The sequence below is a fragment of the Pogona vitticeps genome, chromosome 9, assembly GCF_051106095.1.
Source record: "Pogona vitticeps strain Pit_001003342236 chromosome 9, PviZW2.1, whole genome shotgun sequence".
Taxonomy (NCBI): Eukaryota; Metazoa; Chordata; class Lepidosauria; order Squamata; family Agamidae; genus Pogona; species Pogona vitticeps.
The window spans coordinates 10,340,672-10,355,413 of record NC_135791.1 but is presented as its reverse complement, the minus strand read 5'-3'; the positions used below and the strand labels follow the sequence as shown (position 1 = coordinate 10,355,413).

Here is a 14,742-nt window from a genome sequence, read left to right as displayed (position 1 = left end):
AGCTGTGTGGAGGAGGTAATTTCAGGTGTTGCAGTTGACATGGTAAGCTACATATGTTAACATTCTCCCTTCCACACAGCTGTTAAAGGTGCAATAGCCTCATCTTCCTTTTCATGTGGCCATCCAATGTAATGGTTTGACAGGTAACTATGTCAGTGTTACCTGTAAAAATCCAAAACTCCTCGCTGCCAGTTGTAGACGGTGACCTGAGATAGCTGTAGATGCATGCATTCAGAGCCTGAGTGATGCTCTGCCTCCTAGAGAGAGAGGGACGGCGTTATGAGCCAGCAGTCAGAGCTGTGCAGCCAGCAGCGCATTAAGGCAGCCGCTGCTGACGTCAAGGCTGCCTATTGGGGGCTGTGCTCCCAGATGGATGCCACTCTGGTAAGAGATCTGAGAGCACATTCAGCATAGGGTGAGCCAGCTGCTGATTGACACGACTGTTCTGCACATTGAGGTGGAACAGAACAAAATTCTGGGACGTTCTAGAAGTCACAGTACTACAGCTATATTTTGATACACAGTGTTTTTTGATTTTCAGTAGGTTTTTTGGTAGCCAAAGAGCCGATCTAAAGTACTATATATTGGGGTTTGTGGTACGCAGTTCAAATGGCATTCCAGAGCTATGACAAGTTACTTTTAAGGGTTATAATTCCCAGAAACTCCCACTGGACACTAAATTGGTTGAAGGTCAAATGCTCATCCTGTGTGGATCTGTGTGTAGGTAGGTAGGCAGGCAGGCAAGCTTGAAAAAGCTATCTTTCTGGCAAGATTGTGGTAACAATGGCCATGTTGGGTGGGGGATGCTGGTTGCAGTGGTTCCAAAGGATAACATTGGAAAGTCCTTGCAAACAGATGTTATATCCATCCATCTCCAATGAATTCCTTCTATTCAAATCCCCACACCCTCTCTGTGTTTGAAGGTGGGGCACATACATGTAACAAGAGAAAAATGGCTGGTGACCTACCATTTTAGGTAGCTGTCTCTCTTATTTTTGGTATACTACACATATCTATCTTTTATTAATAATTCTAGACCTTCCTTCCTTCCTTCCTTCCTTCCTTTCTAGTGCCAAGGCACTCTTCTGGGCATCTAGCAACATTTAAAATCAAACCCCAGCTACCCATCCCCAATCACAAAGCATAAATAGTGAGATCCAGAAGAACATTAAAACCCTGAATATCTAAAGAAAAAGAAACCTGGATGGCAAATTAAAACAATAACCATTTCATGGAATCACAAGGATGTCACAGAGGTAAGATGTTTCTGAAAGCCTCTTAAAACCATATAGGTAGTTTTCACCCAATTTCTGAAGTCCAGAAGGGAGGAAGCCTGGCATATATCTGCAGGAAGCACGTTCTGTAGCGTCACAGCCGCCACCATGATTCCTGGTGATCGTTTTCTTGGCCTCTCTAGGGGTGGCTACATCATGCAAGCGCAAAACCTGACTGGATCGGGTACTACGGATGGACAATCTTGGGGAGAGATGCTCCTTAAGGTCTTTATAAGTCAATAGCAGCAATTATCTACTCAGGCCAATGTCTTGTACAGGTCGATGGAAATTACTCCCAACAAGTAAATCTTTTTGGCAGCCTTCTCCCATTTACGACCCCTCAGCCGTGTAGAGCTACAGCTCCCCCCTGACTCCAAATCGGTAGGTATGAATGACAGACGTTGTAGCCAAGGGCACCTGGAAGACACCAAACCCTGGATAGCTGGCTCATATGATTGCAGCCTTCGTATTCTTCTTGTGGCTGCCTCCACTTCTTCTCTTAAAAATGACAAGCCGTCTCTCCATCTCTAGGTATATTTTACAATAAGCCAAGCAGATGGGGAGGTTGCTTGGTGATGCCCCCCTGTGCCAGTCAGTTACCGTATTTTTCTGTGTATAAAACAACACTTTTTCCTAAAATAATTGGAGGAAAAATTAAGTGTTGTTTTATATAAACAAACAAACAAACAAACAAACAAACAAACAAATAAATAAATAAATAAATAATACACGGAAGAAATTCAGCCGCATGTGCGCTCGGGCACCTCTTGCTGCCGCCCGCACCCAATTGTCTCTTCCAAAGCTCATGGCTTGGCCCCTCCGGTGGCCCTGAGGCAGCAGCAGCAGGCAGAGACGGAGGCGAAGCAGCATTCACACACATACTTGGGCGCCTCTTGCTGCTGCCTCTCCCACCTGCCGGATCACCACCTCCACTGGGACTGACAGACTCAGCTCACGTCGCCACCTTGTCCCCTCCGGTGGCAGAGGCAGCAGGAGGCAGAGGTGGAGGCAAACGAGCACACCCACACACACGCTCGGGCGCCTTTTCCTGGGTCCTCAGCTGTTCTCTGACAACAACTCCCAGAAATCAGAGCACCGCTAACGGTGAGGGCTTCTGGAAATTTCAGTCCAAAATCATCTGGGGACCCAAGACTGGGAACCACTGCACTAGAAGAAAATGACAGGATCGACAGGAGTAATCAACTGAATGGATTTTAATTGATCAGTATGTTCATTAATATTCATATTGATTGTCATTCTGGATTTTAGTTGATTGCTCACATAAATTTTAGATGATCCATCAGTTAACTAACTGTGTGATCCTGTATGCACACTGTATACTATGTAATGCAGTAGGACTCCCCTTATCCGCAAGATCAGTATCTGCTGATTCATTGTATCTGCTGACTGAAAATACTAAATAAAACCTCCCAGAAGTACGTATCCAGATACTGTACTGTATGTATTTTAAGGGTGTATTTACCAGACGTGACCACTAGAGGGGATCAGAGACCATGCCATGTACACTATAGCATTTGATACATCTGCATTTCTCAGGGGTCCTTGGGAGGGGGCTTATAGTCAATCCCCCCAGGGGATGCTGCGGTCCTCCTGTATTCTTAACAGTAAAAAACACTTAGTTCAGTGGGATCTCTAAATGTGTATATATTTCCATATGAATTACATGAATTCTGAAGAAGTAAGATTTCTGTTATTTTTACAGGATGTGTGTATATGTACACACATCTGTGTACATAGATATGTCACCTTAGGGATCTTTATAGAAAAATCATGCTGCACGACTTGTCTGTATGAAGTGGGAGTGATGAGTCTTCTCAAACAGCACATGCTGTGCACAGTGCCTGCAGCTAATATTTTTGCAAAACAATGCTGTTCTCCCCCCAAAATCTTTGTTAGGACTACCTAGTGTTCACCGAGGAATGTGTGAGCTTTGGAATTACACTGAAGCCTTCATCTGTTTGGCTGTGTAGGAGTTTGGCTCTCCAGGAACCATAGGAGAGAACTGTTTGTCTTTGTGTGTGTGTGTGTGTGTGTGTGTGTGTGTGTGTGTGTGCGTGCGTGCGTGCGTGCGTGCGTGCGTGCGTGCGTGCGTGCCTGTCTGTCTGTCTGTCTGTCTGTCTGTCTGTGTGTGTTTATGTTTTGTGTGTGTTTAGCATATCAAAAACCTCTAGAAACAGAGATATGTCTGGTGCTCTTTATTCTTTGTTAAAATACATGGTGAAAAGAGCAAAGAGTCAGGATGAAGCCCACAAGACCCAAACATGCCCCAAAATATTCTGTTTCTGGTCTGAACTGCCAACAACAAAATCCCAACAGCACCCCCCCGGACCCCTCCCCTGCCACTAGGTAGGCAGCCAATGCCGCCTTCTGTTGAGCACCATGCAGACAGCAGGAACATTTGGCTGCCATGGAGCTCGCTCTCTCTTGTTCCGAGTAGGTCCTTGATTTCCTGCCTACCCCTCCCATTTTAAGCCTTATTAATAAAGCCTTATGTAATCGCAGGATGGGCAGACACGTTGCAGTATCAGGTGCCGCATCTAGTGGAAGGATGCTGCAATTCAAGGAATGCCCAGGATACCTGCCAACCTCGTTTTCTACAGCAAAGCAATGTGATCCGTTTAAATCATATTGAAGGAGAACAGGGTCATTTGGACCATGTGTGTGTGTGTGTGTTAAGGGATTAACAAAAACGGTGCCTCTAAGGAGCTTCTAAGATTCAGCTAGAATGTTTCATCCCCTTTCTCTAGATGCAGCCCATAACGGAACCATGCCCCGTGGTTTGTCTTTTTTGAACATTTCATCATTTCTTCCCCATTTTGACCATGTGCAAATTCTGCAACCCCCATCGTGCTCGGTTAAAAGAATTAACAACCATGGCAAGAGTAACAGTTAAAACTAACCTTTTTTTCATACAAGCCAACATGGCACCTGAGATTGACTGAAGGATTTCTAGATCACCTTTTGGGACTGCAGGGCGGTTGTTTTGTGTCTGGTGTGTCTGGGTTACTTTGCAGCAGGATTCCTGGGCCATGTGCCCACCTCGAAGCAAATGGGGGCCTTCATTTGAGTGAGAAATAATTTTAATAAGCATACAACTGTTTCTGGTGCTCAGTGATGTTCTCTTCCCTCAGTGGCTCCGCTCTCTTGAACCAATGATTGTGGGTTGGTTTGTTTTTCCCCCCTTTCCCTCGCATGGATCTCTATAGAAACCCCTCCTTGGGGAAGTTGCCAAGGTTTCATCCTTTACCTTTTCTGAACTCACACAGCACCATGTTGACAGCGATAGATGTTGCTGACAAAAGCTTGCAGTAGCCATGTTTTTTTCAGGGAGGAGGTGATGGCAAGACGGGGACCCTGGGATTTTGCAAGTGGCCAAAAAAACCTTTCTTACTGTTAGGCAGAAAATGTGTTTGTGTTTTTCTGTGTGTGTCTCGCTCTCTCGCTCTGTGTGAGTCTCTCTGTGCCTTTATATTCTGCCTAACAGTAAGGCAGGCTTTCAGATATATGTGCATATATACTACAGTGGGGTCTTGACTTGAGAACTTAATCCGTATTGGAAGGCGGTTCTCAAGTCAAAAAGTCTGTAAGTCAAGTCTCCATTGACCTACAGTGCATTGAAAACCGATTAATCCCATAACAGGCCGTTTTTGTTCCATTTTGGTTTTTTTCTGGTCTGTAAGTCAAATCTCAGTCTGCAAGTCAAACCTAAATTTTGCGGCTAGAGAAGTCTGTAACTCAAAAAGTCTGTAAGTCAAGGGTCCACTGTAATTGTTGTTGGTATTCTCTCTCTCTCTCTCTCTCTCTCTCTCTCTCTCTGTGTGTGTGTGTGTATGAACACACTCAGAGGGGAATACGACACAAACACTATATTAAAACATTAGTCCATATTAAAACCAAGAATTCCCAACATTTTTTGCTGCCTCAGACAGGACTTGAATCTTGAATCCAGTTAAATCTCCATTTGTTCACCTTCATCCAGTCTATTAGTAACATCAACTGCCAGTTTAAAGCCAAAAGAGTTTCTCCGGCATTAGATGAGAAGAGAAACCCTATGGAGGCATTATGCAACCGAGTGTTGTGAACACGTTAAGAGGAAAATAACCTAACCCCTACTCTTTTATCATATTCGTCCTGGTTTAACCACCAGGTCTGAACAGGAGAGGGGGTTCTGCTTATGTGCAGGCTCTATAGGTAGGCAAGAACCTAGATTTTTCCAGGGTTAGGAACAGAGATGGGCAGAAACCTTGGTTTGGAGGTTCGTGTCAGACTGTATGTGCAGCATGTCAGGTGCTCCCTGTTTCCTTTCCCCCACCTCCCCAGCCAATAGCTCATCTTCCTTTCCTCTTCCTCTGTCCGATCGGTCCCTGGCAGAACCAGTCTTCTTGGCTGAATGGGCGACCACCCAAGGAGATGGGGCAGAGAAGCCCACATGCCTTCCGGAAACTGGCTGAACGGCCAAAGAGAAGGCGGGGAGGCACGCGTGCTGGCTGGCGAGGGGGGATCCAGCCCGGGAAGCCGGGGAAGGGAAGGTGTGGCCCCGTTGGTGCCGCACGTACGAACTGACACAAGCCTCCGAACCGAGGTTCCTGCCCATCTCTAGTTAGGAATCATCAGCCTACTGGTGGTAGCAAGCCCCAAAACTTTAGCCATCCTCAATTTCATGTATTGTAATACAGATTTTAGAAAAACTATCAGTTTAAGTGTCCAGTACAATTCTAATATTGTCTTCCTCATCAAGAGCATCTGGAAATACCAATCAGCATTATTTAAAATCCATACAGACCAGCATTCTGCAACAATGCTTACTAGAAAGCCATGAGAGTTCAAAACAGATAAAATCAGAAATGTATAAACAACTTAATATTAACATAAAGGTGCCATTTAAACACACACATATATAGTACATATACACATTTTTGGAAGGAAAGGGCACACAATTCATAACACCTTAAGGATGAATAAGTTTGTATAAGTTTTCCTGGACAGCCACTCATTTCAGATCAGAAGTCCATTTTTAGAAGGGACTGGAATCATGGATTTATGACATGAAGCCATGATAGGAAATGAATAAGTGAGAAATTACTGTCATTTATCATAGGTAATGGTCAGATTTAATGTGTAAACAAGGAAGTGTACTTTTTCTTCAGGACTACTGCTTTATTCATCTGTAAATATAAAGAGATTTTAAACACAGCCCTACGTGTGTTTACTCAGAAGGAAGTCATATTGAGTCCCATAGGGTTTATTTCTAGTCAGGTAAGCATCCATAGGATTCTAGTCTGAAATCATCAAAGAAAACTCATCAGTGACTTGGTACTGCAATCTTATGCATGGCTATTATGTGTGCGTGCCACTGTGTTAATTGAAAACTGTGCTTAGCATGATGTCCCTAGATTTACTTTAATCAGACCTAGGACAACCCAGGGCAGTTTTGCCCTGCGATCTCTGCCTGAACTAGTTATGTGTGTAGGTTAATGAGCCTACTCAGAGCAGGCCTAAGACATTTTGCTGCCTGAGACAAAATGGCACATGGTGCTTCCCCATCATGATGCAGAAAACCTTTAGTCCATCCAGTGATTTTGGCACCTAAGGCAGAAAATCCCATAAGCACTTCTCCCTTTATCTGGTAGTAAACACTGACCAAGGCATCTTGAGGAAGCAGAATTCATCCACAAAACCTCACATGGAAATAGAACTAGCAGTCTTTAAGGGTGCCAGTATCTCTTTATTTTGGGTGGGGGTGTTATATATATGTCGACAGCCACTCTTTGTGGCCTATAAGCAGTACTGGGGTCTCATAATAAACAACAGTATATATATTTCTCCCGCAACTGTCGGAGGGAGAATACCATGTCAGTGGTGGATCTATTAGCTCGAAATCCGCACTGTGATTCTGGATAGACTCTGTCTGCAAGCACCTGGAGCCTCTTCAGCACAACATGGGCAAGCAGCTTCCCTACAATGCTGAGAAGAGAGATGCCACAGTAGTTATTGCAGTCACCCCTGTCTCCTTTGTTCTAATACAATGTGACAATGTTTGGATCTTTCATGTCCTGTGGTCCTCCACCTTCCCTCCAGCAAAGACAAAAGATTTCATACAGCTCAGTGGTGATGATCTCTTTACAGCACTTCAGCAGGGATATTATCCTTCCCAGATGCCTTGCCGGAGGCGAGGGTCTTCATAGCTCTTCCAAAGGCATTTGATTTGGTTAGCAGGAATGGCCCTTTTTAAATACTTCACAAGACTGGATGTCCACCTCGACTCCTTAACATCATCAGGTCCTTTCATGAGGAAGAGGGCACTGTAGTTTTTCATGGCTCAGCATCAAATCCATTTGACATCCAAAGCAGTGAAACAGGGCTGTGTCCTCACGCTGACCGTGTTTGAGATCTTTTTTGCTGTCATGCTGAAGCACACCTTTGGAAGTGCAACAGAAAGTGTCTATCTTCAGACTAGATCAGATGGAAAGCTCTTTAATCTCTCTAGATTGAGAGCAAAGACCAAAGTCCAGCTGAAATGCATGCAGGACTTCCTCTTCGCTGATGATGCAGCTGCTGTTGCCCATTCTGCTGAAGACCTCCAACAACTCATGAATCGCTTTAGCAAGGGCTGCCAAGACTTTGGATTAACAATCAGCCTGAAGAAAACACCTCCCTCTATTACCATCTCCACACAAGAATTGGGGGTTGTTCATGACTTTCTGTACCTTGGCTCAACAATCTCACTCCCTAGATGTTGAGTTTTATAAAAGCATTTGCAAAGCATCTACCATGTTCGCTAGACTCACAAAGAGAGTATGGCTTAATAAGAAGTTGACGGCATATACCAACATCCAGATCTATACAGCCTGTGTCCTGAGCACACTCCTGTACTACAGTGAGTGCTGGACTCTTTGTGCATGGCAGGAAAGGAAGTTGAACACGTTCCATATGTGTTGTCTCCAACACATTTTTGATATCACCTGGCAGGACAAAGTTCCAAATAGTGTAGTCCTGGAACAAGCTGGAATTGTTAGCATGTATACATTACCCAAACAGTGGCATCTACGTTGGCTTGGGCATGTCGTGAGAATGGCTGATGCTTAGATTCCAAAAGATGTCCTGTATGGAGAATTAGTGCAGGGAAAGCGCCCCAGAGGGAGACCATAGCTGCGATACAAGATCTGTAAACGAATGGACCTGAACAGATGGGAAACCTTGACATCTGAGCGTTCAGCCTGGAGGCATCATGGCCTCCCCCAATTTGAAGAGACCCTTGTCCAGCAGACCAAGGTAAAGAGACAGTCCTGAAACAAGCAAAATCAAGGAGCTGGACAGGGTGCAGATTGTATCTGTCTTCAGTGTGGAAGGGATGGTCACTCTCGAATTGGCCTTCTCAGCCACACTAGAGGCTGTTCCACATCCTCTATTCAGAGCAAGTGACCATAGTCTCTTGAGAGTGAAGGATGCCTAGTCTAATCCTAACTCCTTATAGAGCATTTGTCTGGCTAATGTTATTGCTTGCCTGCCAGTCTCAGAGAGAAGGGCATATTTATACGTCTAGGGAGGACAGCATGGATCCTAGGTGTACCCTCGGTATCGCAAGCTCAGCACCCCATAGGGCTGTTTGTTCATCTGCCAGCCCTGCTCCCTCTTTCCTCCCCTCTCCTCCCTCTCTCCCAGGATGTGGAAACGTGTCCTTGCAGCATCTCTAGCATCTTTGTAAGCAGGGCATTAAAAAATACCAGCTGCTCAATAGTAGTCGCACTCCGTTGAATCCTGAGTGTTTCGGGACACGCGTGGAAAGAGCAGAGAGAGAAATCCGTGGGGTGTGCGTGACTCTTTTCAGGCGGAGGTGCTGCGGGAGGGGGTCGGGGCGGGGGGGGGTAAGGAGGCAGGTGTTCCGTGGAGGGAGATCGCAGGGAACCATAGAAGGGCGAGGACGAGGGCCATGCCGCCGCGGCTGACGAAGCCCCCGGGGGGAGGGAGGGGGAGAAGCGGGGACGGGCGTCGGAGGCGCTGGGAGGGCGCCGGGCGGGGTTTCGCCGACGGTCTCGCCGCCCCGATGACTGGCTCTCCGAGGCCGCCTCTCTCAACGCTCCCTCTCCTGCCCCCGTCCGCCCGCCCGCCCGTCCCGGTATAAGAGCGCTGCGGACCGCCGGCTCCTCTGCTGGCCGGAACGAGGGACGGAGAGCCGGAGGGGGCGCCCCGGGCTCTCCCGGCAGGCAGGGCTCGACCTTCCCTTCCAACCCCGGCCAGCGGCTCCCTGCCCGGAGGAGGAGCCGGGAGGCCCCCGCAGACCGGGCGATGATGGAGCCCCCCGAGCCCCAGCGGGAAGCGGCGTCGGCGGCCGGCCGGGGGCTGGAGGTGGCCAAGTCGCGGGGCGGCGGCGCGGGCTCGGGGGCGGCAGCGGGGGCGGCGGTGCGGGGGGCGCTGGAGCTGGCCGAAGCCCGCCGGCGGCTGCTGGAGGCGGAGGGGCAGCGGCGGCTGGTCTCGGAGCTGGAGCGCCGCGTCCACCAGCTGCACCGCGTCTTCCTGGAGGCCGAGCTGCGCCTCGCCCACCGCGCCGAGAGCCTGGGCCGCCTGGGCGGCGGGGTGGCCCAAGCCGAGCTCCACCTGGCGGCGGCGGCGGCGGCGGGGTCCCCCCTCCACGGGCCCCGCCTGAGGAAGGCGGCCCTCCCGCGCGGGCGGCCCAAGAAGCTCCTCCGGCCGCCGGCCCGCCTGCTGGCTTCGGCGCTGGGGCTGGGCGGCTGCGTGCCCTGGGCCGGCGGGCAGAAGCAGCGCCCCCGCGGCGGCCGAGCCCCGGAGCCGCCCCCCGAGTCGCCCTTCCGCCGCCCGAGCCTCCGAGGGGCCCCTCCCGCCAACGGCCCCCCTCGGCCCTGGGAGGGCTCCGGTTGCCGAGTCACCGGGAGCGGCGAGGAGGAATGATCTGCCGGCTCGGAGGGGGCTGATCCTCACGGCCGCTCCTGCCAAGGATGGAGACCGGGGAATGGGCGGCGGGCCAGGCATCCATCCGTAGGTAGCTGTACATCCCAGCCCCCCCCCCCCCGCGGGCATTTTGGAAACTATATATATAAGAATTCCGCAATTTAAGGCACTACCGAGAGGGAGCTCTTGTAAATAGTCCGTATCACCGAAAAAAACTTGCAGCTAGCAATACCGCAACCAGTGGCCTTACAATATCTGTCCTGACTAAATCCTGCACTCTTATACTTCAGAGTCTCTGCGCTGCACTTTCAGAGAGAGTTCCAATTAATCTTTCCTTTTAATTCATTTGAAGAACTGAATGGATTTCTACCTTTCACTCTCGGAAACTGAACAAATGGTTTCCAGTTGTCACTAAAGCTATTTCTAAATTTTCCCTTCTCACATTAATATGCCCAATAACTTTAAGCCAAGATAATGAAGATCAAATTAATCATATACTTTCCCCCCAAATAACAGAATCGGTAGGTCACTCCATCTTGCCTTTCCAGCTGTACCGTTTTATCACCTGCTTGGCTGGGAGAAAATTCATTTTGAATGATCCAGAATTAGCTGTTAGTAATATGCTGCCTTCCTTGTCCAGAAGATGTCATAGAACTGCCTGGGTGTGGCTGACACAGGGTGAGATGGACATGGGAACTGTCCCAAGAAGGATCGCTTCAGGATGCAAACAGGAGCCCCACTGCTTATGGCGAATGAAACTGGCCCATGGCCACCCTCAGGATAATGATGTCTATTGCATTTGGCTGCAGTCTCTCTGGGGCCTCCATAAGGATCCCAGGAACAAGGGGGTGAGTTTTCAGTAGAGCTTGGAAAAAATATGTTTTTGGATCACAATTCACAAAATCCCCCTGTAGCCGTGTTGGATGGTGGATTCTGGGAGTTGTTTTCCCAAAAAGTAGTTTCCCCACAAGGAGCGCAAGGCGAGAGGGCTCTGTGTCATTTGGTCCTTCAGCAGTGAGAAAAGCGTCCATCTGTTCTGTGGAAATTCAGACTGCGTCTAAACACATTGCATCCTCTGTCCCAGGAAACCATCCAGTTTCTGCAAAACCTGGACATATTTCAGCTTGCATAATTCGTAAACCAGCCAGTGTCATTCCCCCCCCCCAAAAAAATGCCATTGTCCTTTCTGAACTCTGGCTGAACCAATGCACCTTTCAGTAAGGATAATCTGTCATCAGAAGAGGAGCAAGCTGTATTTTGCACTGCTGGGGTGGATTCCATCTGTATCTGCTGAAGACTCCCTTGAAGGCACTTGATCTAGTGAACAGACTCTGCGAGATGAAGGGCGGATAATGGCCGGACCGGTTTGGTCTCCATCACTGATTCCGTTGGTGTCTCTTGATCGAGGCGTCTCTTTTATCCCAGCAGGCTGGTGGCCATGCTGGGCTTCCTGTTTCCACTTCTCTCCTTTTATTTTTGACATCCTTTATAAATTGCAGAGAGATGGGTTTGAGAAAACTGCCTTAATTTTCCCATCATCTACGTGGAAGCTTCCATTATCCATCAGGGAGAAATTTCTGAGGAGCTGCGTCCAAGCCAAGAAGCATTTTGAAAGACCTCTTCATGCTCTTTTGAACGATTGATGCCTTCAGAGCAGTGAAAGGGGACCTTGTCCAGCAATGATTGTAACAAAACTTTCCCATAACTTCCTGTACAGCACTTTCTGATCGGAGTTAAGGCGTTTCTGCTATTTTTGAATGCACAGGGCAGAAGTCGTAGGAGGAATATGTTTCTCATGTTGAGAATCTGATTGTAAGTGGCAATTCACCAGAAATGTCACGGGACATGAGGGCTGATGTCTGTTCCCCTCTCTGCCAGTGAGCAGCTGGGGACTTTTTAAAATAGTACCTTTAACAGAAAGTAATGACTTTTCTTTGCCATTTGATTTCTACAGGGTAGCAGTTTGGGGGCACAGTCTTGAGTAGATATTGTGCCCTCTTGATTGTTTGCATCCAACAGGTTTGGATGTACTGTATGTGGTAAAGACATCTCCATGTTGTGCATAGCGAGCTGTATTTCACCAAGGTTTTGGCATGAATCGCACTGCAAAATAAGGATACAATAATTGCTCTTTATGCTTTTAGCAGAGGCTTTAGTGTAGAATTCTAATTATATAACAGGAATACATTGTACTATCTTAGGCTGAACAAGGACATAGGAAACTGCACAGTGTTCTAGCTGAAAAAGCACAAAATGTTTTCGTGAGCGATATCTGTCCAGTGTTCTAAAGCCATCTTCCTGACGATTTAAGAGAAAACTGGGTGATTTTGAGCATCATTTGCATGGTATTCTAAGATCAGTGGCACTTTCCTCTTGAAAATATAGGGAAATTGTCATTCTTAATTCTCAGATTATTATGACTACAGAATTCACAGGATGAAACTACAAAATGTGTCTCTCTTCTGTGTGAACAACGTAGTATCCCTGACGTCAGTGGGGCTAGGTGTTCCTGCTTTTTACTGGCTATGATTTTGTGCCTTTAACAGATGCCTACCTTATGGAAACGTAAAAATAAAAACTGATTCACTGATGTAAACAAGATTTCAAATGACTTACTATGGAATTTCTATTTTATTTTAATGGTTGCGTATAGTGTATAGGAATCTTGTTAAGAAAGGGTGGTGTATAAATACCCTAAATAGAATAATAAATTATTATTAAATAGAATTATAAATTCATATAACAGAAGAAATGTTCCCCTTTCACTTTCCTCTCTGTTGGGCTGTTGAAAGCACAGGAGCTGGGCCAGAAAAAAGTTGGCAACTCTCAACATGTCTTACATGTAGCTAATTGTGTTGGATTATTATGGACAAACGGGAAGGCACTGAAGTGCATCATGTAGCGGGTTACATTTGCCATGAGCAGATCATTGTTACTCAGATAAAGAGCACATGCCCCCTGGTGTGCAGTGCATAGCACAGAAGTACCATTAGAGTTCCATATGTATCTGCTGAGAAGTAAATCCATTGAGTTCAATGGAGGTTACTCCTTGGTAGGTGTTTGTAGTCATGCTGCCTAGAGGAGAGGGGACTTGCTAGACATTCCAAAGAATTAGCAGTCTGGATAAACAGATTCCTTTTTAGTAGAGTTCAATAGAAAGCAGGGCAAATTCAGGAAAATGATTTGAATAAATGTCTGTTTTTGGTTTGGTTTTCTTGCACTTTGGGGGAATGGGTCAGGAGTAATCCTATTTGTTTGCAGAATACCTCTTCCTGCGTGGCAAGACAGTCAGTTGCAAGAAGGTCAAGAAAAGTTCATAAATGCATTGATTTTTCTGATCTTTGCTCTTTTGGCATCAGGAGAGGCATCTGTACATGATTTTAGATGCAATCTTTGATGTAGCTTTGTATGTACTTGAAAGAAACTTGAACACAGTTGCAGACAAGGGAAAAAATAGCAGTTTCATGAAAGTGTCTAGTCTACCTAAAGTGGATAAGAGACAGCAGGTCTGTTATGTAACCGTTCCCTCCACTACATTTCTGGGGAATGATGGCTGTTGTGGTGCTGTGAGTGTGTTGGAATTAATGCACATGTTTTGCCACAAGCGCTTGATAGTATAGTTTATATCAAAATAAACATTTTTTAAAATTGCAAATTGGGTGTCCTTTAATGGTCATTGCTAGAAAGGGAGTGGTGGAAAAGGTGGGATGGCTAAGCAAATAAAATCCCTGCAGCACGAAGAATGAAAAATATTTGTGAGCAATGCTTTCTTTTCACAGAATTTGCAATCCTATACATACATGTGTCAATACCCAATATACATACATACATGTGTCAACATACAAACAAAGCACTAAGTCGTAGTACCTAGACTTGTGTGGATAATTTCCAGGGGCCAATACATATGCTGGTGGCTGGGGAAAGTCTTCCTGCCTGGTATCTGTCCCAACACTGAGTCACCCTGGCTCAGTCCTCCAGGAAGTTACCAAAAATATGCAAAGTTGCCCACTTGTACATCAACCCCGCCAGGCAGGAATACTAAAATTCCCCCCCAAAAATAAAGAAAGGATTCAATTGGTGCACAAGATAAGACGTTTCTTTAGTACCTTCTATTCTCTTTAGTACCTTCTATTCCCCAAATAATCAAACTGCTACAAAGTTGTATTTTATTAAAGATGTTGCAGAAAAGTTCTGAAAAGTAAGTTTAAAACTTCAAAAGCTGTAGAGAAAATTACCCATCCCAGCACAAGCTTAAAAAGCCTGAATTTCAAAGGCAACTGAAACCACCATCCCCTCTTTTCTCAGTTTCTTGACAACAAGGTTACTTCCCAGTTACGTCTTTTGACATACTGCATTTGCAACCTTCATTTTCATTTGGTATTGTCTAGAACTATAGACAATATGTAAATAAGTACAGTGGTGCCTCGCAAGACGAGTGCTCCGTTTAACGACAAAATCACTAGACGGGGAACTTTTTGCAATCGCAAAAGCGATCGCTTTACGATGGTTTCAATGGGGGAATTTCGCTTTGCGATGATCG

At 46.5% G+C, this 14,742-nt stretch overlaps 1 protein-coding gene across 1 annotated transcript; it reads left to right on the top strand.

The window, feature by feature from the left end:
* Positions 1-279: 279 nt before the first annotated feature.
* On the top strand, positions 280-13,857 carry LOC140701977 (uncharacterized). Its single transcript, XM_078379961.1, has 2 exons — positions 280-384; positions 9,207-13,857. The coding sequence occupies exons 1-2, from the start codon at positions 280-282 to the stop codon at positions 10,200-10,202; spliced, it is 1,101 nt and encodes a 366-aa protein (XP_078236087.1). The 3' UTR covers positions 10,203-13,857.
* The last annotated feature ends 885 nt before the right edge of the window (positions 13,858-14,742 follow it).